The sequence below is a fragment of the Bombina bombina genome, chromosome 11, assembly GCF_027579735.1.
Source record: "Bombina bombina isolate aBomBom1 chromosome 11, aBomBom1.pri, whole genome shotgun sequence".
NCBI lineage: Eukaryota > Metazoa > Chordata > Amphibia > Anura > Bombinatoridae > Bombina > Bombina bombina.
The window spans coordinates 36,460,553-36,487,644 of record NC_069509.1 but is presented as its reverse complement, the minus strand read 5'-3'; the positions used below and the strand labels follow the sequence as shown (position 1 = coordinate 36,487,644).

The 27,092-nt window shown below is 38.9% G+C and overlaps 1 protein-coding gene across 1 annotated transcript; it reads left to right on the top strand.

The window, feature by feature from the left end:
* The first annotated feature begins 1,072 nt into the window (after nt 1-1,072).
* LOC128641933 (nuclear factor 7, brain) lies at nt 1,073-12,223 on the top strand. The gene is made up of 9 exons (XM_053694526.1): nt 1,073-1,486; nt 3,910-3,984; nt 5,574-5,749; nt 8,125-8,535; nt 9,711-9,806; nt 9,921-10,154; nt 10,313-10,335; nt 10,793-10,923; nt 11,246-12,223. Exons 1-9 carry the CDS (start codon nt 1,267-1,269, stop codon nt 11,782-11,784), a joined length of 1,905 nt encoding a protein of 634 aa, XP_053550501.1. The 5' UTR covers nt 1,073-1,266; the 3' UTR covers nt 11,785-12,223.
* Nucleotides 12,224-27,092: the final 14,869 nt, after the last annotated feature.

Here is a 27,092-nt window from a genome sequence, read left to right as displayed (position 1 = left end):
CCATACTACATAGGAAATGTTACACGATGGCACCATACTACATATGAAATGTTACAAGATGGCACCATACTACATATGAAATGTTACAAGATGGCACCATACTACATAGGAAATGTTACACGATGGCACCATACTACATAGGAAATGTTACAAGATGGCACCATACTACATAGGAAATGTTACACGATGGCACCATACTACATATGAAATGTTACAAGATGGCACCATACTACATAGGAAATGTTACACGATGGCACCATACTACATAGGAAATGTTACACGATGGCACCATACTACATATGAAATGTTACAAGATGGCACCATACTACATAGGAAATGTTACACGATGGCACCATACTACATAGGAAATGTTACACGATGGCACCATACTACATATGAAATGTTACAAGATGGCACCATACTACATAGGAAATGTTACACGATGGCACCATACTACATATGAAAACACAAGCTGAGGATAAGCATAGAAAATATGAGGAGTCTTGAAGAGTTTTTAGTAAGAAGAACTTACAGCATTGAGAACAGTGTATTCGTTTATTTTGATTCCTCAGAAACAGTTCAGAAAACTTTAAGCAGGCGTTAATAATTCAGACCGAATGATGCCATACACCGAGAACTTGTAATCTAATTGTTACTTTTGCAAGAAATCAACTAGCTTATTTGCCGTTTTTTTTTTTACACAATGTTTCTTTTTATATTCATTTTTATTTAATGTTTTTACCAATGGAAGGCTGTTTAATATCCAATGGAATAGACTCTGAAGCCGTTACAGAGGTATAAATCTATACGAGTGCTCCCCACGGAGCCACCTTTTTAACATGTTTTAGGTAGGGTGAATAACCTGTACGTAACAAACCCTATAACCGGTTCCTTCCGGCGCCTCACACAAAGGCCTAATCAATAGGATGCCGATTGCGCGGGAAAATGCAGCTAGCAGCGCGACGTGTGACGTCATGCGCACACCTAACTGCAGACGACGCAACACCTGATAGGGCAGCGCGCATGCTCAGTCGCGTTCTCTCGCGTACTTCTTTAGCTGACGGAGTGCGTTCGTTGCCATTTTGTTCTGTTCATTCACGGGGTGAGACGGCTCGTGGGTTGCGCAACCTGCTCTTCCAGCTTTTGCAAGTCGCACGCCCTTCGGCTTTAACAGTGCGGTTACCTCGCCGTTTATTTTTTCCTGACCGGTTTTTACCACCTTCTAGGTTTTTTTTTTTCGCGCCGCTGATACCCACGTGACTAGCTATGGCCTCCGTCGCTAACCCAGCCAATGAAACCGATAAAAACGATTCAATATTAGCCGATGAGGCCGACAGTAACCCCGATGAATCCGCGCTTGGCGATGAGGTAGAAGAGGAAGATAACGAGGAGGATGACGGAGAGGAGGAAAACGAAGACTCCGAGGCGGTTGAGGCCGTCAAGGTTGGAAACACGTACTCGTGCAAGCGGTCTGACGGCACCCTGCGTAAGTACCTAGCTGATGTATAATGTGCCGTGTAGCGGCTGTGCGCTTATAGAAGGGACGGGGTTAGTGCACGTTCAAGCGGCACCCGTTTTTAAACCCATAAAATCTAGTTTGTGAAAAATATTTTACCATAAATTGTCCTTTAGCCACTTCTGCTTTTTATAAAAATTTACCAGTAAGGATACATTGTATAAATATCAAGCCTATGTCTTTGTTATCTTATACACCTATAGTATTAGAGTGAATGAAGCAAATTAGTTACTGTAATTACAAGTAAAGGACATGAAGGTTTAGATAGAGCATGTAATTTTTAAATATATTCAATTTTCTTGATATCTTCGGTTAGAAAGCATATATACATAGCACCAGGAGCTTCTGGTTGGTATCAACAATAAATGCCTCCTATTGGCTCGCATTGGCATTTAACAAAGGATACCTACACAATGAAGCAAATAAGATAGCAGTTAATTGGAATGTTTAATATTGCGTTTATCTCAATCATGAGAAAAACATTTTGGATTTAATGTCCCTTTAAGTTAACACTTTAAAATATTATTTCTTGAAAAAAGCATAGACATTTCCGCCTCTGAATTAGTCAGTGGCGGGAAAAATCACACCCTTTTTTATGTCTAACAATATAGAATCTGCGCAACATGAATTTATACAATTGCAGATTTGCATTTCTCCCCCAAGAATTTTCCTATAGTAAGCAAGTCTATTGTGCAATGCAAGGCTAAGATTTATACAGTAAAATTTCAGATGCACATGGTAGGCAGTTTCAGACAAAAAAAATCCTCATTGTGGTGGAGTCAAGTACAACAGAAGATGGTGGCTGGGTGGATTACTACCCACAGATTGTGACAAAGAGCAACCTTGAAAATGTTCTCCATGCAATACTGTAGGCGTTCTGCATGGCCTTGGATATCTTGGGGCTACCTCTAGGCAGTTCATTTCTTTGTCCTTTATCAGATTCAGGAGCAGCAGTGCACTACTAGCTATTGATTTGTGGAATACAGTACTTGTTTCAGTTGCTTGTCTAAGTTAACACTGAACCCAATTTTTTTCTTTCAGGATTCAGATAAAGCATGCAACTTTCTAATTTACTTATATTTTTTCTTAATTCTCTTGCTTTCTTTATTTGAAAGACATGTAAGCTAATATTTTTTTTGGTTCAGTACCAACAGTGTGTTCACCAAAAATGGTGAATGAAATGAAAATAATTTAATAGGAGTAAATTAGAAAGTTGCTTAAAATTGCATTCTCTATCTGAATCACGATAGAAAATTTTTTGGGTTCAGTGTCCCTTTAAGAACATATATGGCAAGTTTGACCTTAAAGGGACATGGACCCAAATTTTCCGCCAATGAACACTTTTCCGCTTTTCTGGGTGCATTGCCCTTTAGTAAAACGTGCACGTATCATAAAATATAATTTACATTTTCTGATAAATTGAGATGTACAGGAAATGCATATGGGGAGAAGTGTTCTACCTTTTTTGTGAAACTTAGTGACTTATTTTTAAAGGGATTCTAATATATTTGACCAGTGGCTTTTTTTATAGCCCTTGGAAGTGTTAAAGTGGGGTTTTGATTGCTGTATCACTGGAGTACTTTTATAAAGACTTAGAAATCAAAATATAACTTTCATGATCCCTTTTCATTTGGCCTCTTTGAGCACATTTATAAAGCCAGAGTGTGTAGCCATGTTATGCATGCAACCTGTAGTTGTTTAGTATAATAGATTTATACACGCTCTGGTAAATAGTTGTTCTAATAAACAATGCTTTTGAATGTAGACATGAAACACTCTTTTTCATGATTCAGAGAATACAATTTTGAATAACTTTTTTTTTTTAAATTTATTTTTTATATAATCTGTTTTCTCTTTGTATCCTTTGTTAAAGTTTACTTAGGCTCAGAAGCTATTGATTGGTGGCTGTACAAATAAGCCCCTTGGCTTTCAGCTAGCTCCTAGTAGTACATTTCTGCTCCTAGAACAAAAGTAAATTGTTTGCAGCCGTAGGTAGAACTATGGGAGTTTCATACTGTACAGCGCCCTCTATTGGCTGCTTGTATAATATTGCTACACGCACTTCTGCAACCACATAGTGCTCAAAACATGTGCATGCTCCCCTTTCCATGATGGGGTTCTGAGGTAGGCTGTACTAAGTAGACGGTACGTTTAACAAATTTGAAGAAAAAATCTGCAGTCTAAAGTTCAGGTAGGTCCTCCAAATGGTGGGTTGAGCTTGACTGTATATACTTGCAGCAAACAATGTGTTCTAATAACAAATATAATGAATTACAAAGAGTATACTGTCCTTTTTTTAAATGCTTATTTTGCATATTATACACTTGTGTTGTGCTTTAGTAATTAACTACCTATGCTTTCTGTGCCTAAAATATTTATTTTCATTAATGTAGATGATGCTGAGATTGTAAAGACCAGAATGAACAAGCAAGCTGGAAGGGAGGAGTATTATGTGCATTACGTTGGCTGTAAGTAACACTTCCCATTTATTTACTTTATTAAATTATTTATATATAATTCTTTACAAAAAAACAATCTTGTATATAAGAATTGGTTCCATAAACTATTTTGAAAGTACTGTGCTTAGTATTGTCAGTGCTATTCTGATTTCTATTAGCTTGGAAGTAGTCACACACTATTGTATCATTTGTTACTGGTGATTCTGTTTAATGTATTTCCCCCCCCCCCCCCCCCCCACATCTTTTTGCTTTTTTTTTTCTTAAAGGAACATTAGTACATGATTACGAACTGTTATATCTGAGGATAATTTTGAAATGGAAAAAGAGTTTCCTGTCCCCTAGAATGAAAGAACCCTTTTTAACCAATCACAAACTGATATTTGGATATAACTTTTGCACATGTGCAGTTAAGGAAAGATTTGGGTCTTCTGCCCTCTCTTCCATTCAGTTGGTTTAGCACTGATTCAGCATAGTTACTTGGCAATAATGTAACATTTTTATAAATAGCCATCTATTCCTTTGTATTCATTGAATAGCTAAATATAAATGTTTAATCTACCTGGCATGCCCATTGCTATTGCAAATATTTTTTTCCATGATTCAGAATCCAAAACTGATGATCCACCTTGTGATAAATTATAACCCCCAAGCCTCCCTTAGAGAAAGTGAAACAAGCAGGATTTTCAGATTTATTTCGCAACATAATTTCTGTATATTGCAATCATTTTTTTTTTCATTTGCAATAATGAAACATTTTGTGGTCAAAATGTCAAGTTTAATGGTCCTTTAAGCATATATGCTGCTGTGCTCTTTGTACAGGGGAGAGTTCTTGTGCACCTTTTTGCTATCACACAATAATAAACATATATGTAGACACCAGAAACCTGCTGCACAGGACTCTCCCCTGCTCCCATGCAATCAGTATTGTAGCATGACTCTCTTCTCTTAACCTATGTCTTTACTTCAGATTTTTAGCCACTGGCATGGCACTGATATTTCTCTCCCTCTGTTTAACTAGTGCCCAGACTTTCAGTTCTTTAAGATTGACCATTTCCTTTCTTGTTTGTCAGAACAGGTTTTTTTTGTTTTTTTGCAGTGACCCATGAAAACGTAAATTTTTCTTGAGACCTTTTGAGCTGTGCTCTCAACAGTTGTTACATATTTTAAATTACGCTTCCATTGTTGTGCTGTATGCCAGAACACACCAATAATGAAGCCATAAACAGAAGTCACTGCAATCCATATAGCATACATATAATTTTTTTTTTTTATACAATTTGCTCATTGGGGTTGCTGACGGTGCTTGCTTTTTGTAGGGCCAGATAAGTGAGTTTTTTTTTTTTTTTAATCCTTGCTCAAACAAGTGATCTGTGAAACTGTTGCCAACTGTTTGCTCATACCGTTATCACAAGTAGATTATAAACAGTTTTCTGCTAACACACAGCTTTTTTGCGTTCTTACCGTATCATGTTACATGGCATCTTAAGCATAGGAATAGTCCAAATGGTAAGTTATAGCTTCGGTTGGGAGCTATCCTGTGTCCCACTGTTCTCATCCTGGTTTGCTATGAATATACTGTAAGCTCGCTTTTTCTGCAGTGAATCGTCGCCAAAATGAGTGGGTGGACAAAACTCGATTGGTGTTGTCCAAACTAGTGAAAGAAGAGGCAAACGACACCAATGGGAATGACCAGGAGATGACGGATATCACAGAGCAGACAGGATCCAGGACCCCACAGAAAAGAAAAGTCGAGGAATCCGAAACAGAAACGAAGGTAACCAGATTCAGTCCATCAAATTCCGTTGTGACAGCTATCGCCGTCTAGTTTAAATTGAAATGGTTGTAAATGTGCATCTCCATCCTCAGTTCTCCAAGGGACAGACCTTTTTCCTGTTTGTGCATTTTTGCTTTAGTCTGCAGGGGACTTGTTTCCTGTAGTTATTTGGTCAGTTTTATATTTTTACTCCCCTACAATATCTAAAGGGTTTTTCTTCTTTAACAGCTCCAATTTTACTTTATTTTGCATTTATATTCCTTTTTTATTTTTAATTCATTTAAGGTTAGTTTTTAGCAGTTACTTTGGCATATCTTGATTCTTCCGATTTTTTGCCATTTCAGTGTTGATAAATTAGGGTTATTGTAGAATTCTAATTCCTGAAACATCCAGTAAAGTCCTCAAATATTAGGTTTTTTTTCACCCCCATTGGTTTCTTTGGGCTGCTTTAAATCCAGCCAGTTCATGATTCTTGTGCCGTATCTGTTGATCTTTGGTAGTTCCCCTTTGATATAGACCTTTCACCTGGAAACATCTGATGCACATGCTATTCAATATCAGATGTTCAGCAGAATTTAGACTTTTCTTGTATTAACTTCCAGAGGATAGATCAGTTTTGTCATCACATGGTCTAGCAATCTGATTGCGACATAAGGGTCTACATCTTTTTCAGTAGGAATACTGATTTCTGTTCTGTCATTGACTAAAATTTTCTTTTTTCATTAAGTTTTGAGAGTTTTAAGATTGAATATTGTGAATTTTGTAAACGGCAAGGAGCTCCAAAGATGCATCACAATCTTGAAGGCTTTTCCCCCTTAAATTGTCAATGAACTGAAGGAACTTCTTGTGCCACTTCTGTGGGTTATCTTAACTTCAAAACCTAAATTTTTTTGACTGGCATCATGCGTGTTCTGTATTTTAACTTTTTTCCCCCTCCTTTTTATATAAAGAATGTTTTCTGTCTTCTACCTACGAATGGAGTTTTAACTATCCCTACATTTTGAAACGTAATAGAAAACAAACTGAATTCATTTTCCCAAAATGGAAGGCTGATTCTTAGGTCAGAAAACTGATGCAGATGTGAATCAAACATTCTGCATGCAAAGCTCCCAGTGTTAATATCTTTAATGCTGCAGGCTTCATTCGGACATCCATCCTAATAGTTAAAATCCTTTGCTTTTAATTTTTTTTTTATTACAATACTTGGTTTGAGCCAATTATGAATATTTATAATTAGGTTTATTGTGAGCATTTGTCTTAATTCTCAACTTCATTAAGAATAAATAAATGCTTTTTAAGCTATAAGACATAGCTTAAGTACTGAAAACTAGTCTGAAGAGTTGCTTGCATATAGATTGTATGTATGGAGTGGCACTTAATTCTTGTTAGTGATCCAGCTTAGATTGCCACTTTCATACCTTCCATGGATAAACTTGCAATATAGTTTTGAACATAAGCAATTACGTTTAAAAGAATTTGTCGTTTTCCAGTCACTAGTGCATTTTATTATGAAGTAAAACCTCCAACACGGTCTAATGTGCCAAATCTCATTAAACAAAGTGAATTCCAAATTCATTATTTTCAGGGGTGGAAAAATATCACTAGTTTTCTAGTAAAGGGGTAAGAAGCTACTAACCCAGAGGGAAAAAGTCACTAGTCCATTTATTAAAGGGACTGTCTACTCCATAATTCTGTTTAAAAAGATAATCACCCATTCTTCAGTTTTGCATAACAAACAGGGTTATATTAATATACTTATTACCTTGTGTCCAAGCCTCTGCAGACTGCCCCCTTATTTCGGTTCTTTTCACAGGCTTGTATTTTAGCCAATCAGTGTCCTTTCATAAGTAACTACACGGACGAGAGCACAATCTTATCTGACACATGAACTAACGTCTTCTAGCTTTGGAAAAACTGTCAAATGCAGAGACGGCCTACAAGCGCTTAGAAATTGGCATATGAGCCTACCTAGGTTTAGCTTTCAACAAAATACCAAGAGAAGAAAATTGGAAAGTTGTTTAAAATTACATACCCATCTTAATCATGAAAGGGTTCTTTATTAGACTTTCTTTTAAAGATACAGAACTCAAATTTTTTGCTTGTCTGCTGCAATTTCTTACATGTCCAGCACTAGTGGAAACCTCAAGCTTTGGCTATTGTAGTGTATTAGGTAAAATGTACCACAAGGTAAGATGTTGATAAACTATAGGCTTAATGCATAGCAAATGTTTTGCAGGTTATATAAATCTAGTTTTACATACTGTTGCTGTGGTATCGCCAATGCTTTATGGTACATTGGTTATAGTTTTCATCCTCTGGTTATCAATTTGCTTAGGGGAATAACTTTTTTTTTTTTTTTTCTCCCTCTCTTACAGAAATTAAAGGTTGGTGTTTTTGCTGAAGAAATGACCTGCCTTGTGTGTCTTGATCTTTTCAAAGATCCTGTAATGGTGGAGTGTGGTCATAACTTCTGCCGAAATTGCATCGACAAGGCCTGGCAGGGCAAGGATTCATTCACATGTCCAGACTGTAATGAAACTCTCTCTGAGAACAAATACACCACCAACCGGGCCCTAGCAAACTTGGTTAAAAAGGCTGCCAGTCCCAGTGCCTCTACTACTCCAATAGGGAAGGCACGTTCAATGGAGAACTGCCCTGTCCATGATGAGAGACTGAAGCTGTACTGCAAAGATGATGGTATCCTTGGCTGTGTCATTTGTCGTGATTCTCTTAAACATGTCAACCATAACTTCCTGCCCATATTTGATGCAGTGGGTGTATACAGGGTAAGTCCAAATGCCCCCCCCCAGCCGCTTTTTATCACTTAAAGGCACACTAACCCCAAAATCTTTCTTAAAAGATTGAGAACCTACTTTTAATCAACTTTCTAATTTTCTCTTTTTTTTTCTTTGTTCTCTTGCTATCTATTAAAGCATAAGAGCTGACCCATTTTTGGTTCAGAACCTGGGTTATGCTTGCTTATTGGTGGATAAATGTCAGCACCCAATAAGCAAGCACTACCTGGTGTGCTGAACCTAAAATGTGCTGGTTCTCAAGTTAAATTCCTGCTTTTTAGATAAAGATAGCAAGAGAATAAATACAAATTGATGGGAGTAAATTAGAAAGTTTCTTAAAATTGAATGCTCTAGCTATAAAATGTATGTATTATATGTATTTTTGCCCCGGTTACTGATTTTCTAATGGTTGTCACGTTAAAGGGATATGAAACACTTTTTTCCTTCTCCCCTTTATTCAGTGCATGCAATTTAAAAAAAAAAAAAAATTTCCCCCTAGTATCGTTTTCTCTTGCTATCCCTTGTTGAATATAATAGGCCCATGAGCAGCAAAGCACTACTGAGTTAGCTGCTGCTCATATGTGCCTCTTGTCATTGCCTTACCTAACATGTTCATAGTGCATTGCTTTTTTAAATAAATTATACAGCAGGATCAAAGTAGTTAATAGAAGTAAATTGGGAAGTTGTTATAACTATCTGAATCATAACAAATTTTGTTTCACATCCATTTTAAAGGGACCTGAATATCAAAATTTTTCTTGATTCAGATAATGCATACATTTCCAGTTTACATCTGTTCTTCAAATTTGCTTTGTTCTTTTCTTTGGCGTTTCCTAGGTAGGTAGTGTGTACATGTCTGGAGCACTATCTGGCAGGAATAAGTGCTGCCATTTAGTGCTCTTGCCAAACTGCTGCCATATAGTAGCACGTTACGGAGTTACTGTCCTGCTTTTCAACAAGATACCAAGAGAACATGTGACTAGCAGTAAATTGGACAGTTGTTTAAAATGGCATTCTTAATCTTGAAAGAGAAACTTTCATGTTTAAACAAAGGACTTTCAAATTTGAAGTAAATTTTGAAATTCTTTAAAAAATAAATCAACTTAACTTAAAAATTCAAAGTGCTATTACATTATAATAACTTGAGGTTAACACCTTCTCTACAGGAAGAGCTTACAGCTATTGTATCCCCAATGGAAGCTTCTCTAAAAGTGATTGAGCAGCTAACTAGCCAACAGAATGAAAAGATAGATCAGCACAAGGTAAGTGACTTTACTAAGTCCAAAAATCATAAATGATCAGCAAGGATTCTAATTATCTGTTACTCATGTGATTCACTGTTGCTTATTGTGGGTATTCTGTTTTTTGTTTTTAAGACCAATGTGTTGGAGTATAAGCGGCACGTAGTATCAGAGATTGAAAAGATACACAAGTTCCTGAAGCTTCGTGAGGAGAAGCTGTTAGAGCAGCTGAAGGAACAGGGAGATAGTTTGCTGAAGGAAATGGAGCAGAACTTGGTCAAGATGCAGGAAAAACGAGACAACATTAAGCAGACAATCTCTGTGGCTGAGGACCGAGTGAATGACAAGGACGCCATCTCCTTCCTTACAGTGAGTGTGCTGAGTTCTTTTAGTGCAAGGGTTGGTTTTAGTCAATTGTAATGTTGTACGCTAAGATTTGAAGCACTGAATAAGTGTTAATACTGTATGAAAATGTGAAGTAATATTGTGGTCTGCATTTTAACTGTTTTTTTTTTTGTTTCTTTCAGGACATAAAGTCTTTTATTGACAAGTAAGTATAATGTAAACCTTTTACTGGCACCATGTTGTACATTAGAATGTTGCAGCTAGATAACCTACATAAGGGCTCTTCTAATTTACTTTTCATTTTAAGAGTCATTGAAAATACAAGAAACGCAAGGATCAGATATCAGTACTTGTTCTATTCTATGCAACCTCAGTTTCCCTAGATTCAAACTTAACTAGCAGTAGCTTCATTTGTACACTAAATGAAACATATTGGTAATCAGTAGTTAATACTTTAAAGCTAGTCTTACTTTACTAGCAGGAAAAGAGCTATCTGTAAAATGCAATTTACTAACTGCTAGTAGGGCTTTTTTATTTCCCTTTAAAACTGGAAAAGCAATGGTACCCCCACTCTAGTTTCTAAATAGTTTTTTATTTTTTTTATTATATTTGACCTTGGAATTTTACTGTGCTGTATTAAATTTTATTTATTTTTTGTCTAGGTGTCAGGAGCAGCAGAATGAGGTTATATCTTCTGGTAATACCTTGCTTTCCAAGGACCTGTGTCAGGGAACATTTAAAGGACCCATCCAATACATTTTATGGAAGGAGATGAAATCTCTTATTGTCCCGTGTAAGTGACTTAATACTAGACATGGGCGTTTGGAGGTTTTGGACACCTCCAAATGTGGAAGGGCCTGTCGGTTGGGTATTTTCTGAGTCAAAATAATTTTGAAACAGCGGCACACTTTAAATCTAGATTTGCACAGATTTTAATGTTGCCATTTCCCAAGAGTTGTTTTGGCTCCAAAAGTAGTTGACCGGCACAGTTATGCCTTTTCTGCATTTGGAGGTATCCAAAACCTCTGAATTCACACATTTAATTCTTTTCAGTCTTGTAGTGTGTTTTTTTGTTTTATGCAGTTTTTACCTACTCATGTTGTCTTTATCCACAGACCTGTCTCCAATGATGCTAGATCCAAGCACTGCTCACCCTAACTTGCTTCTGTCTGATGGGCTGACCAGTGTTAAGTACGGAGATGCCAAGCTCCCGCTCCCTGACAACCCAAAACGTTTCAGCCAGTGTATTCTTGTTCTGGGTTCTAAAGGCTTTGATTCAGGGCGTCACTACTGGGAAGTGGAAGTCGGCGACAAGACTGCCTGGGATGTTGGCATGGCCAGCGAATCTAGTAATCGCAAGGGAAAGATCAAGCTCAACCCCAAGAATGGCTACTGGGCAATCTGGCTAAGGAATGGCAATGCCTACAAGGCCCTGGAATCTCCATCAAAGTCTCTGGAGTTGGCCACAAAGCCCAAGAGAATTGGTGTTTATGTAGATTATGAGGGAGGTCAGATCTCATTCTACAACGCAGATAACATGACCTCCATTTACACTTTCAATGCCACCTTTACAGAGAAGCTTTATCCATACCTCTCCCCATTCTTGCATGATTCTGGGAGAAATGTGGATCCCCTGCGTCTTGTCCACAACTAATGTTGGGCAGCCATTGATTTAAAATCTATTTCAGTGATATTTCTCCCCTGTCTCATGCTTCAGTCTTTCAGCTCTGCCCTAATTGCAGATAATTGTAGTTGTGAAACTTCTTTGATGCTAAACATTTCCTGTGTAGTCAAACTTGAATTTTTAAAATGTGGACTGGAAAGATGTGAGGCTGTTGGTAAACCATGCATTTCAGTTATTGAATTCTGCTTGGACTTTTCAAATCAGATGGCTCTCTTGCTTGCATAGTAAATTAAGTTACTGCCACCATTCTAATAGTTTAAGCAGACTATTCTCTATTAAAATATATAGTGACAACCAATGCATATATATTACACACTTTGTAATTGTCCTCTAGCATCATGTTTTTCAAAGGTAATAGTGTTCGGAGTATTTGTTTTTAAATTTTGAAATAAAGTTTCTGAAAATATAACGTTGTAACACTTTGAATTGCTTCTTGCATTTTGGAATTCCCATGGCTTGCTAGAGCTTTAGCAGTGTTTTCCACAGAATTGTTCCAGCTGGGTGGGGGCAGTGAATATTAGAACTCATTTATAAATGTTACACAATTTGCTTATGATAAAATGGTTTAACATTTTCTGTTATTGGGGAAATTTGTTTAATTTTTTTTTAGCTGGACAACCAATAAAATCAGCCAGGTGGTATGCATATTAAATAGGTCCTGGGGAGAACATTGTTCAGTTTCCATAATCCATTGTGCAGTGAGGGGGTAAATGAGACTTCACTGGAGAAGCGTTGCAGTATGCAAATAAGGCTCCACAAATTCTGATCATTTTAGCTTCTGGGTAGTGGTGGTCTAGATTTTATTTAGTACAATCTATTGCTTATATACTTTCATTTTACTGCTCTGATAGCTTTTTAAAGTATATAGACCATATTAAGGAGAACAGAGCAATTAAAATAAAACAGAACTTTGTGGCCAATGAATAGAGGCATTTAGATGGAGCAGCAGAGATCAGCTAATGGTATTAGTAGTAATTCCCTTAAAAGGACACTGAACCCAAATTTTCTTTCACGATTCAGATAGAGCATGACATTTTAAGCAAGTTGCTAATTTACTCCTATTCTCTTGCTATCCTTAATTGAAAGGCATCTACGTTTTTTGGTTCAGTGGCCTGGACAGCACTTTATTATCCCAGGTTGTTCACCAAAATGGGCTGGCATCAACTAAACTTGCATTTCAAAAAAATACCAAGAGAATGAAGAATATTTGATAATAGGAGTAAATTAGAAAAAGTTGCTTAAAATTGCATGCTCTATCTGAATCACAAAAGAAAATTTGGGTTCAGTGTCCTTTTAAGTCCAGAGTGCACCAATACAGGAAAGTGTACAGCCAAGGGAAACTTAAAACCATAAAACAAAACAAGGGAAAACTAGCAAAAGCAGGTAAACCTTCAAGGGACAGACTAGTCCAAAAAAACTTTCATGATTCAGATAGGGCATGTAATTTTCCAATTTACTTTTCACCAATTTTCTTTGTTCTTTTGGTATTAGTTGAAAGCTTAACCTAGGAGGTTCATATGCTAATTTCTTAGACCTTGAAGGCCGCCTCTTAAAAATGCATTTTAACAGGTTTTTCAGCACTAGAGGGTGTTGGCTCATGTTTTTCATATAGATAACACTGTGCTCATGCACGTGAAGTTACCTGGGAGCCATCACTGATCGGCTAAACTGCAAGTCTATCAAAAGAACTGGAAAAAAGGGAGTATGCAGAGGCTTAGATGCAAGATAATCAGAGGTAAAAAATATATAAGTACAACTGTTAGTTATGCAAACTTAGGGAATGGGTAAAAAAGGGATTATCTATCTTTTTAAAACGATAATTCTGGTGTAGACTGTCCCTTTAAACCTACATTTCCACGGCATGCACAGCTGAATACCGTAAGTGAATCAGTCACCGGATACCTCAGGAATGCCCAGAGTGCTGTAGCTTGCGGCAGATCAAACCGCTGTATCCCACAGAAGTCGAAGAAAATACACACTACTCAGTGTGGTGCAACAATAAAAAATAATTTAATGATGCCAAAAGTTAAAAATAATGGACATGGTACATAATAGAGGAAGACAAGTGACACGTCTTGTGCCACTAGGCAGCGCAAAACGTGCCAGTCTTGGCTGTTTTTTACTTTTGCTATACTTTAAACATATTTTGTTTGGAGATAGTGGAGAGCCATTTTAATGCTGCAAAATATTCACTAAGTGCAGAAAAAATTGGAGCCAATTGGAAGCGATTTGAGGAGCCTTTAAAGGGTCAGTCTAGTCAAAATTAAAGCTTAATGATTCAGATAGTTCAGTTGGTATTAGTTGAAGTCTAATTTCTAAGCCCTTGAAGTCCACCTTTTATCTGAATGCATTTGCCATTTTTTTCACAGCTAGAGGGTTCATGTGTGCCATATAGATAAAATTGCTCACCCCTGTGTGGTTACTTATGAGAAGGACTAAATGCAAGTCTGTCAAAACTCTGAAATAAGGGGGTAGTCTGCAGAGACTTAGGTGCAAGGTAATCGGATGTAAAAATGATAATATAATAGTGAATTTATGCTTACCTGATTTCCTTCTTGGCAGTAAGGGTCAAAGAGAAAATTCATAACCTATGGGAAATATTCCTCCTGGCCACCATTAGGTGGCAGACACCCTACACAGAACATTGAATTAGCCCTCCAACTTCCCCTACCCCCTCCAGTAGTTCAAGAGGATAAGGAAAAGTAAAGGGATATAGTGGTTCTAACACTGACGTCACTACAACAAATCAGGGTGGGTTAGTGGATCTTCACTGCCAAGAAGGAAATTCATTTATCAGGTAAGCACTGAGGGTCTAAGAAAACATTCATAACCTATGGGAAATACCCAAGCTGGAGTACACGTATGTTAGGGAGGGGGGAAGGCAGACTTAAACAATAGGTACCATTGACTTAAGGCAAACAAATCTGAAGAATTTAGTGAAAGTGTTTAAGCAAGACCCTATAGTAGTTGTGCTAATCTGTGAGACAAGCCTCATTCTTGAAGGCCCAAAAAGAAAAATATGGGTAGAAAGTGTCTATATTTGAGACTGCTTGTCAAATTCCAATCAGGTTTCGCAGTCAGAAGGAAGTTACTGCTGAGGCTCTCTGCCCATGTGTCTACCCAAAAAAACAGGATAAACCAGGAAGATGCGTAAAGTAAGGTCAACACTGACCACATCAGATGAAACAGATTGGAACAAGGAGACAGAAGCACAATTTCCTGTTTGTAGTAACTACCAGTTAAAAATCCCAGATTTTGGCCTAATTACTGCCTGAATGGAACATTAAATAAGGAGGGTCACATAGGAGAGCAGATAACTGACATTCTGTGTGCAAAGAAAAATGGTTTAAAAAAAAAATCACTTACCAAGTGAGCAACTAGATATCAACAGAATACGGAGGCCTGATGAACTCTTAAGAACAAGGTTAAGGCTCCATGAAGGAGCAACAGGTTTGAAAACAAGTCTTGCAATAGCCAGACTCCTGAACTGGTAAACAAACTCTTTATGAAACAGGAATAAAAGTGCTAAAGCTGACCCTTAAAAGAACCAGCAAGTAGTAGACCTTTCTCCAGGTTTAAATGGAATCCTCACTTCCATACCAATAGAGGAAAGCCCTCCAGACATTAAAGGGACAGTAAAAATACAAAATGTTATATAATTCTGTGCATAGTCTTAGCGGCACCTTTATACATTTAAAGCATTTCCTGATTATTTTTTTTATTCCAAAGTTGGACTCTGCTCAATATACTGAGCGGGTCTTTTTTTTTAAATTTTTATTAAATGTGCTTTGTGGGCGTGCGCTGTCTAGTCACAGCATGCACAATCGTGCAATTTTAAGTGAATGCAGCACACTTCTACTACCAGATCACCCACAAAGTGCATTTGAAAAATAAGACCCGCTTGAGCGGAGTTCAACTTTGGGATAAAAAAAAAACAGGAAATGCTTTAGATGTATAAAGGTGCCACTAAGATAATGCTATATAATTATGCACTATGTGCAGAATTATATATCATTATTTTGAATGTAATAACTACATCATAAGAAATGAGATTATCACTGGAATACTAAAATTCCTCAGACATGATAAATTCCCAAACAGGAAAATGTAGAGCATTGGTAATGAACAAAAAATATATTAACACTGATATCCCCATAGATAAGAATCCTGAAAGACCCAAATAAGCTTAGACTCCAGATATATAGATAGCTTATTTCCGTATAAGAATAATTTGGTCAAACATCAAAATGCTGAAAAACCACCAAATTCAAATATTTCAATATAATAAACTAGTCCTAAAGCCGTGTACACGGGCCATTTTTTGCAGTACAGCAATGCACCCCTCTTTCTCCCCTCTTTTGCTCTCCCCCTTTCTTTTTACAAGATATGACGAGTCCACAGATTTCATCCTTACTTATGGGATTACGCCTCCTGGTCAGCAGGAGGAAGCAAAGAGCACCACAAAAGAGCTTTATATATAGCTCCTCCCTTCCCAGTCATTCTCTTTGCCTGTGTTAGTGATAGGAAGAGGTAAAGTGAGGTGTTAGTTTAGATTATTCAATCAAGAGTTTATTATTTTCAAATGGTGCCAGTGTGTACTATTTTACTTGGGGTACAGCTATAAGGTCTGTGCAGATTACGTCCGTCTTGCAAGTTTTATCTAAGACCCAGTTTGTTCACACAGATTCCTGGAGGAGATGAATGACCTCTTGCAGTGTGGGACGAGTCATGTTGTTACTCAACATGTTGGTATGTGCAGTCTTTATTTTCTGTGACACTTGGTACCTCAGAAAGGACTGTGTCTCTCTATAAGCTGCCTTTTGGTTTGACGCCTTAGAAGAGTCTCTTAAGACCGAGACTCCTTTAGAGGAAATTCTATCTATTATGGATGCCGCCTTTCAGATCGCCAAGCTGGCGGCTAAGAATGCAGGATTTGTCATTTTAGCACATAGAGCTTTATGGTTAAAATCTTGGTCTGCGGATGTGTCCTCTAAATCAAAGCTTTTGGCTATTCATTTCAAAGGAAAGACCCTGTTCAGGCCTGACTTGAAAGAAATCATTTCTGACATTATGGGAGGTAAGGGTCATCTCCTACCTCAGGATAGAGCAGCTAAACAAAGGGGTAAATAGAATAATTTTCGTTCCTTTCGAAATTTCAAGGAAGTCCCCTCTTCTTCCGCTAAACAGAAAGGGAATTTTGCACAAGCCAAGTCCATCTAGAGACCCAACAAGGGTAAACAACCCAAGAAGCCTGCTGCTGCTCCCAAAACAGCATGAAAGGGCGGCCCCCGATCCGGGACTGGATCTAGTAGGGGGCAAACATTCTCTCTTTGTCCAGGCTTGGATAAGAGACGTTCAAGATCCCTGGACACTGGAAATCGTGTCCCAAGGGTATCAACTGGAGTTCAAAAATTCCCTCCCAAGGGGGAGGTTTCTTCTTTCACGATTATATATAGACCAGATAAAAATAGAGGCGTTCTTACGTTGTGTAAAAGACCTCTCCACTATGGGAGTAATTTGTCCCATTCCAATACAGGAACAGGGGCGGGGGTTTTACTCAAATCTTTTCGTTCCATTTTAGATCTCAAGAGTCTAAACAAATTTCTCAGAGTTCCATCCTTCAAGATGGAGACTATTCAGACAATTCTTCCAATGTTCCAGGAGGGTCAATATATGACTACCGTGGATTTAAAGCTTCACATTCCTATCCACAAAGATTATCACCAGTTTCTAAGGTTTGCCTTCCTGGACAAACATTTTCAGTTCGTAGCTCTTCCTTTCGGGCTGGCCACAGAACCCAGGATCTTCACGAAGGTTCTAGGGTCTCTACTGGCGGTTCTCAGACCGCGGGGCATTGCATTTGCGTCTTATCTGGACAATATTCTAATCCAGGCGTCTTATCAACTGACAAAATCTCATACAGACATGGTTCTGTCCTTTCTAAGGACTCACGGGTGGAAGGTGAATCTAGAAAAGAGTTCCCTAATTCCACAGACAAGGGTTCCTTTCCTGGGAACTCTAATAGATTCTATATCCATAAACATTTTCTTGACAGATTCTAAATACATGCCGAGCCCTTCAGTCCAATCCTCGGCCATCAGTGGCTCAGTGCATGGAGGTAATTGGATTGATGGTGGCGACAATGGACATCATACCGTTTGCTCATTTTCATCTCAGACCGCTACAACTGAGCATGCTCAGGCAGTGGAATGGATATTATGCAAATTTGTCTCCTGGATCAGGAGACAAGAGACTCCTTTGGTGGTTGTCACCAGATCATCTGTCCCAAGGGACGTGCTTCCGCAGACCCTTATGGGTGATAGTGACAACAGACGCCAGTCTGCTAGGTTGGGGTGCAGTCTGGAATTCCCTGAAGGCTCAGGGTGTGTGGACTCGGTCGGAGTCTCTACTTCCAATCAATATTCTGGAATTGAGAGCAATATTCAATGCGCTTCAGGCTTGGCCTCAGTTGGCTTCGGCAAAATGTATCTGTTTTCAGTCGGACAGCATCACGACTGTGGCTTACATCAACCATCAGGGAGGAACAAGGAGTTCCTTAACGATGACAGAAGTATCCAAGATAATTCGGTGGTCAGAGACTCACTTTAGTTATCTGTCAGCAATCTACATTCCAGGAGTGGACAACTGGGAAGCAGATTTTTTGAGCAGACAGACGTTTCATCTGGGGGAATGGGAACTCCATCCGGAGGTCTTTGCCACTCTGATTCTCAGATGGGGCAGACCGGAGCTGGATCTTATGGCATCTCATCAGAATGCCAAGCTCCCGAGATACGGATCCAGGTGCAGGGATCCTCAGGCCGAACTGATAGATGCCTTGGCAGTGCCTTGGTCGCTCAACCTAGCTTATGTGTTTACACCGTTTGCTCTCCTTCCCCGGGTGATTGCTCGGATCAAACAGGAGAAGGCTTCGGTGATTCTCATCGCTCCTGCGTGGCCTTGCAGGACTTGGTATGCCGATCTGGTGGACATGACCTCTCTGCCACCATGGAAGCTTCCATTGAGGCAGGACCTTCTCATTCAGGGACCCTTCCATCATCCGAATCTAGTTTCTCTGCAGCTGACTGCTTGGAGATTGAACGCTTGATTTTATCTAAGCGAGGGTTCTCTGATTCGGTCATTGATACCTTGATTCCGGTACGTAAGCCTGTGTCCAGGAAGATTTACCATAAGATATGGCGTAAATATCTTTATTGGTGCAAATCCAAGGGCTACTCATGGAGTAGGGTTAGGATTCCCAGGATTTTATCTTTTCTCCAAGAAGGATTCGAGAAAGGGTTGTCAGCAAGTTCCTTAAAGGGACAGATCTCTGCTTTGTCTATTGTGCTACACAAGTGCCTGGCAGATGTTCCAGACGTTCAATCTTTTTGTCAGGCTCTGACTAGAATCAAGCCTGTGTTTAGACCAATTGCTCCACCTTTGAATTTAGTTCTTAAGGTTCTTCAAGGAGTTCCATTTGAACCCATGCATTCCATAGATATTAAGTTATTATCTTGGAAAGTTTTATTTTTGGTTGCTATTTCTTCTGCTCGCAGAGTTTCTGAGCTTTCAGCTTTAGAATGTGATTCTCCTTATCTTATTTTCCATTCTGATAAGGTGGTGTTACGTACCAAACCTGGTTTCCTTCCTAAGGTTGTTTCTAATAAGAATATTAATCTGGAATTGTTGTTCCTTCCTTGTGTCCTAATCCTTCTTCTAAAAAGGAGCGTCTGTTACATAACTTGGACGTGGTCCGTGCCCTGAAGTTTTACTTGCAGGCGATTAAAGACTTTCGTCAATCATCTTCATTATTTGTTGTTTTTTCTGGAAGACGTAGGGGCCAGAAAGCTACGGCTACCTCTCTTTCTTTTTGGCTGAAGAGTATCATCCGTTTTGCATATGAGACTGCTAGACAGCAGCCTCCTGAAAGAATTACGGCTCATTCTACTAGGGCTGTGGCTTCCTCATGGGCATTTAAAAATGATGCTTCTGTTGAACAGATTTGCAAGGCTGCACCTTGGTTGTCTCTTCACACTTTTTCCAAATGTTCCAAATTTGATACTTTTGCCTCGTCCAAGGCTGTTTTTGGGAGAAAGGTTCTTCAAGCAGTGGTGCCTTCCGTTTTGGTTCCTGTCTTGTTCCTCATTTTCATCCGTGTCCTATAGCTTTGGTATTGTATCCCATAAGTAAGGATGAAATCCGTGGACTTGTCATATCTTGTAAAAGAAAAGGAAATTTATGCTTACCTGATAAATTTATTTCTTTTACGATATGACGACTCCACGGCCCACCCTGTCATTTCTAAGACAGGTAATTATTATTTATTTTTTGTTAAACTTCAGTCACCTCTGCACCTGAATTGGATCAGCCAATAGAATCGACCTCGCATTCTATTGGCTGATCCAATCAGCCAATCGGATTGAACTTCAATCTGATTGGCTGATTAAATCAACCAATCAGATTTTTTCTACCTTAATTCCGATTGGCTGATAGAATCCTATCAGCCAATCTGAATTCGAGGGACGCCATCTTGGATTACGTCATTTAAAGGAACCTTCATTCAGTGTTAGGACATTGGAAGAAGAGGATGACTCCGCGTCGGCTCGATTGAAGATGAACCCGCTCCGCTCCGGTTGATTGAAGATAGAAGATGCTGCTTGGATGAAGACTTCTGCCACTTGGAGGACCACTTCTGGCCGGATCGGATGAAGAGTTGTGCCCAGCTGGGTGAAGACGGCTCAAGGTAGGGTGATCTTCAATGGGGTAATGTTAGGTTTTTTTAAGGGGGGATCTGGTGGGTTTTAGAGTAGGGGTGTGTGGGTGGTGGGTTGTAATATTGGGGGGTATTGTATTTCTTTTTACAGGTAAAAGAGCTGATTACTTTGGGGCAATGCCCCGCAAAAAGCCCTTTTAAGGGCTATTTGTAATTTAGTTTAGGATAGGGAATTTTTATTATTTTAGGGGGCTTTTTTTATTTTATTAGGGGGATTAAATTAGGTGTAATTAGATTAAACTTCTTGTAATATTTTTTTATTTTTTGTAATTAAGTGTTTGTTTTTGTACTATAGTTTAGTTTATTTAATTTTATTTTATTTTAGATAATTGTAGTTCGTTTATTTAATTAATTTATTGATTGTGTAGTGTTAGGTGTATTTGTAACTTAGGTTAGGATTTATTTTACAGGTAATTTTGTAATTATTTTAACTAGGTAGCTATTAAATAGTTATTAACTATTTAATAGCTATTGTACCTAGTTAAAATAAATACAAAGTTGCCTGTAAAATAAATATAAATCCTAAAATAGCTACAATGTAACTATTAGTTATATTGTAGCTATCATGGTTTATTTTATAGGTAAGTATTTATTTTTAAATAGGATTAATTTATTTAATTATAGTAATTTTATTTAGATTTATTAAAAATAGATTTAAGTTAGGGGGGTGTTAGGGTTAGACTTAGGTTTAGGGGTTAATAGATTTAATATAGTAGCGGCGACGTTGGGGGCGGCAGATTAAGGGTTAATAATTGTAGGTAGGTGGCGGCGATGTTAGGGACGGCAGATTAGGGGTTAATAAAATTTATTATAGTGTTTGCGAGGCGGGAGTGCGGCGGTTTAGTGGTTAATACATTTATTATAGTGGCGGCGATGTCCGGTCGGCAGATTAGGGGTTAATAATTGTAGGTAGGTTGGGGGGGGCAGATTAGGGGTTAATAACTATAATGTAGGTGTCGGCGATGTTAGGGGCAGTAGATTAGGGGTTCATAGGTATAATGTAGGTGGCTGCGCTGTCCGGAGCGGCAGATTAAAGGTTAATATAATGCAGATGTTGGGGGCGGCAGATTAGGGGTTAATAAGTGTAAGGTTAGGGGTGTTTAGACTCGGGGTTCATGCTAGGGTGTTAGGTGTAGACTTAGAAAGTGTTTCCCCATAGGAAACAATGGGGCTGCTTTTTTGCAGGTGTTAGTTTTTTTTTCAGCCAGCTCAGCCCCATTGTTTCCTATGGGGAGATCGCGCACGAGCACGTTTTGCTACAATGTAATTGATCAGTGATGTCTCTGCAAGTCTTGCAGAGACATCACTGAGCAATTCAATTTTACCTAAAGAAAAAAAAATAAGAAAGTTACGACAGGCTTTTTTATATATATAATGTGTTGTTATTCAACTATTTATTAACCCAGTTATGGTACTAGTAGGAATCATCCAGGTACATAGCCTAGCAGTGCAAACTGCACTAGGCATCAGTCTTGAATTGATTGTATTTGCACCTGCTACAATCTTTTTATACAACATTATATATTTGATTTTGCACAGGTTGGCATGGCAGGCGTGCACACATTGCTCTGGCCTTTCTTTTCTCAATAGCAGATGGGTTAACTTAAGCTTTGCAGTTTGCACAATGCAACATGTATTTGCAGATTTTGCAATGCCGGCTGCCCAACATAGCCCAACTCTGGTGGTGTAGTGTAAAAAACACCAATAATTAACTTAGACCCTAGGCCTAGACAACATCAAAGCAAACCCAACAATGATTGCAATGCAATCAGTATTATTAACAAAGAGGCTCAGGCTATGGGTGTCAGACAGACTGTCAGTGAGTGTACTGGGTGCCTATTGCCTCTATAATCTTTACATTTTATAGCTCATATAGGCAGTAGGCACCCAGTACCCATAGCCTGTATTTACAGTTATGGAGCTTTTCTAAACCAAGATTCTACTCTATGCTCCTTTAATAACCTTACACGTATGACATCAAATTCTTATAATGCCTTTTAAAGTACAAGAACTAAATTTTAGGGAATAAAACATGATTGTAGAACCATGCACACCCCATACTTCATATTACGTACAAACTAAACCTACATGTTGCCAATGTCTGTGTGGAATATACTCTGGTATTAATTGTACTGAAAAGTTAAATATGACATGGAAGTGATCTGTGGGAAGAAAGCTATTTAAAATATTTATTTACAGGCTTTAATTTTTTTGTTTAGTTTTCTGCCTTAATCCATGCTGCAAAATATATTTGTGTTAAGCATCATCTGATCATTGAGTCTGCACTCTGCATTTGTTATTATAAGGCACTAAGGGCAGGCAGCATTTTAGGCGCTAACTAAGCCGTGTGTGAGTGTATACTAGAAGAACAAATAGTATACAAACAAAACAATGCAATTTTAATAATCACCACCTACCTAACACTCTATTCGTAGCTGGTATCAGTGTGACTGTCAGCTCAGCTGTTTCAACACACACAACAGCAACACTGAGTTGTCGTGGACAGCTTGTTATTAGGCTCGTCACTCACTACTAGTGACTAGTTTATGGCCGGTAACGGCTCGGCAGTTGTCACTGAGACAGAGAACTTCAGTTCTTCACTGCACTCCTCCTCCGCTCATACTGAATGTCCGACAGTTGACTCCTTCTCACTTTTCAGTGAACTGTGTGAATCAGTTCACCAGACTGAACTGATTCGTTTGCAAACAGTTCACTTCCTGAGTCTGCAGCAGCACTGGTAATACGATCCTAGAGTGAGTTCTGCTTCTGCTAACTCCTCCTTTGCAAAGAATCGCACAGCAGAATCTCACTCTAGGATTATATTACCAGTGTTGTTGAATCAGTGTACTGCTAGCTAACTTGTTTGCAATGAATCTGTCTGTTAACAGTTAACTGATTCAAAGAGTAATATGCCATTTCTGTATTGTGTTACACTTTCATAATAAATAGCATTTTATTTGTTAGCTACCCATATTTCCCCACAATTGCTTTTTTAATGAAGTGTGTGGAAAACCACAATGTACGTTAAACTTTTTTTTTTTTAAACATAATGCTGTCTTGTTACTTAATTAGGGCTACTACATATTCTAAAATAAAGAACCACAGTAGATTGCTTTCTTTTTTTTATTCATAAGGAAAGGAAGCAAATTGTATACAATTTGTAAAATGTTCTCAAATAAACTACAAGCTGGTAGTGCTGGATTCACATAAGGAGGAGTCCATGATTGATTTGATTCAGGAGCAACTAGCAGCAGAGAGCAGACACAGTGACTCAGGACTCATTCTAAGTGATTCAGAATCGCTGCGTCTGTACTGAATCTGCGATTCTTCTGCTCTGGCTCTCAAGCGCATCACGTGATCAGTAGGTGAACTGATGAATCGGTTCATGAACCGGTTCAGTTAATCGAACCATCCGAAATGAACCGATTCATCAGGATGAACCGAACTTCACATCACTATCCCACATGTGACTCCTCACTGCTGCTGTCTCACTCTTTCCCACCCGGCCCCCAGCCCTAGACCTGAAAGCGGAGCTGCCGCGTGCTATTAGCTGTGCTCCTGTTGACAGTGCTGAGGCTGCTAATACACATAGCCTCTAAGAGTTTATTGAGCAATATGGGCTGCTATAGAGACTATAGAGACTTAAGCCCCTGAAGCACATCACTGGGTGGCAGTCTCTCTACAGCTCATTTGCTCAATGTCTCCCACATCCATATTGCGCAAAGGAGTTGGAGCTGAACGGCTCAAAGCCTTTCCTTTGCACAATATCATTTGGAATCTGATCTTGTGTCCCTTGCCGGCTTAGATAGATAATTTTAATAGTTTATTTTCTCCAACATTGGTGTGTCCGGTCCACGGCGTCATCCTTACTTGTGGGATATTCTCTTCCCCAACAGGAAATGGCAAAGAGTCCCAGCAAAGCTGGTCACATGATCCATCCTAGGCTCCGCCCACCCCAGTCATTCTCTTTGCCGTTGCACAGGCAACATCTCCACGGAGATGGTTAAGAGTTTTTTGGTGTTTAAATGTAGTTTTATTCTTCTATCAAGTGTTTGTTATTTTAAAATAGTGCTGGTATGTACTATTTACTCTGAAACAGAAAAGGATGAAGATTTCTGTTTGTAAGAGGAAGATGATTTTAGCAGACAGTAACTAAAATCGATTGCTGTTTCCACACAGGACTGTTGAGATGAAGTAACTTCAGTTGGGGGAAACAGTTAGCAGTCTTTTCTGCTTAAGGTATGACTAGCCATATTTCTAACAAGACCATGTAATGCTGGAAGGCTGTCATTTCCCCTCATGGGGACCGGTAAGCCATTTTCTTAGTTAAACATAAAAGAATAAAGGGCTTCAAAAAGGGCTTAAAAACTGGTAGACATTTTTCTGGGCTAAAACAATTGCTTTACTAGGCATATTATGCAGATTCTAACTAATTATTGGTATTATAATCTTGGGGAACGTTTAGAAAAACGGCAGGCACTGTGTTGGACACCTTTTTCAGATGGGGGCCTTTCTAGTTATAGACAGAGCCTCATTCTGGGACTGTATAGGGGTTAAATGTAAAAACGGCTCCGGTTCCGTTAATTTAAGGGTTAAAGCTCTGAAATTTGGTGTGCAATACTTTTAATGCTTTAAGACACTGTGGTGAAATTTTGGTGAATTTTGAACAATTCCTTCATACTTTTTCACATATTCAGTAATAAAGTGTTTTCAGTTTGAAATTTAAAGTGACAGTAACGGTTTTATTTTAAAACGTTTTTTGTGCTTTGTTGACAAGTTTAAGCCTGTTTAACATGTCTGTACCATCAGATAAGCTATGTTCTATATGTATGAAAGCCAATGTGTCTCCCCATTTAAATTTTATGTGATAATTGTGCCATAGTGTCCAAACAAAGTAAGGACAGTAATGCAACAGATAATGTTATTGCCCAAGATGATTCCTCAAATGAGGGGAGTAAACATGATACTACATCATCCCCTACTGTGTCTACACCAGTTATGCCCACACAGGAGGCCCCTAGTACATCTAGTGCGCCAATACTTATTACCATGCAACAATTAACGGCTGTAATGGATAACTCCATAGCAAATCTTTTATCCAAAATGCCTACTTATCAGAGAAAGCGCGATTGCTCTGTTTTAAACACTGAAGAGCAAGAGGACGCTGATGATAACTGTTCTGACATACCCTCACACCAATCTCAAGGGGCCATGAGGGAGGTTTTGTCTGATGGAGAAATTTCAGATTCAGGAAAAATTTCTCATCAAGCTGAACCTGATGTTGTGACATTTAAATTTAAATTAGAACATCTCCGCGCACTGCTTAAGGAGGTGTTATCTACTCTGGATGATTGTGACAATTTGGTCATTCCAGAGAAATTATGTAAGATGGACAAGTTCCTAGAGGTTCCGGTGCCCCCCGACGCTTTTCCTATACCCAAGCGGGTGGCGGACATAGTAAATAAAGAGTGGGAAAGGCCCGGCATACCTTTTGTTCCCCCCCTATATTTAAGAAATTATTTCCTATAGTCGACCCCAGAAAGGACTTATGGCAGACAGTCCCCAAGGTCGAGGGGGCGGTTTCTACTCTAAACAAACGCACTACTATTCCTATAGAAGATAGTTGTGCTTTCAAAGATCCTATGGATAAGAAATTAGAGGGTATGCTTAAAAAGATTTTTGTACAGCAAGGTTACCTTCTACAACCAATTTCATGCATTGTTCCTGTCACTACGGCAGCGTGTTTCTGGTTCGAGGAACTAGAAAAATCGCTCAGTAAAGAATCTTCGTATGAGGAGGTTATGGACAGAGTTCAAGCACTTAAATTGGCTAACTCTTTTGTTTTAGATGCCGCTTTGCAATTAGCTAGATTAGCGGCGAAAAATTCAGGGTTTGCTGTCGTGGCGCGCAGAGTGCTTTGGCTAAAGTCTTGGTCAGCGGATGTGTCTTCCAAGACAAAATTGCTTAACATTCCTTTCAAAGGTAAAACATTATTTGGACCTGATTTGAAAGAGATTATTTCAGACATCACTGGGGGAAAGGGCCACGCCCTCCCACAGGATAGGTCTTTTAAGGCTAATAATAAGCCTAATTTTCGTCCCTTTCGCAGAAACGGACCAGTCTCTAATTCTGTATCCTCTAAGCAAGAGGGTAATACTTCACAACCCAAACCAGCCTGGAAACCAATGCAAGGCTGGAACAAGGGTAAGCAGGCCAAGAAGCCTACCACTGCTACCAAAACAGCATGAAGGGATAGCCCCCGATCCGGGACCGGATCTAGTGGGGGGCAGACTTTCTCTCTTTGCTCAGGCTTGGGCAAGAGATGTTCAGGATCCTTGGGCGCTAGAAATAGTTTCTCAAGGTTATCTCCTGGAATTCAAGGAACTACCCCCAAGGGGAAGGTTCCACAGGTCTCAATTATCTTCAAACCAAATAAAGAGACAGGCATTCTTACATTGTGTAGAAGACCTGTTAAAGATGGGAGTGATACATCCAGTTCCAATAAGAG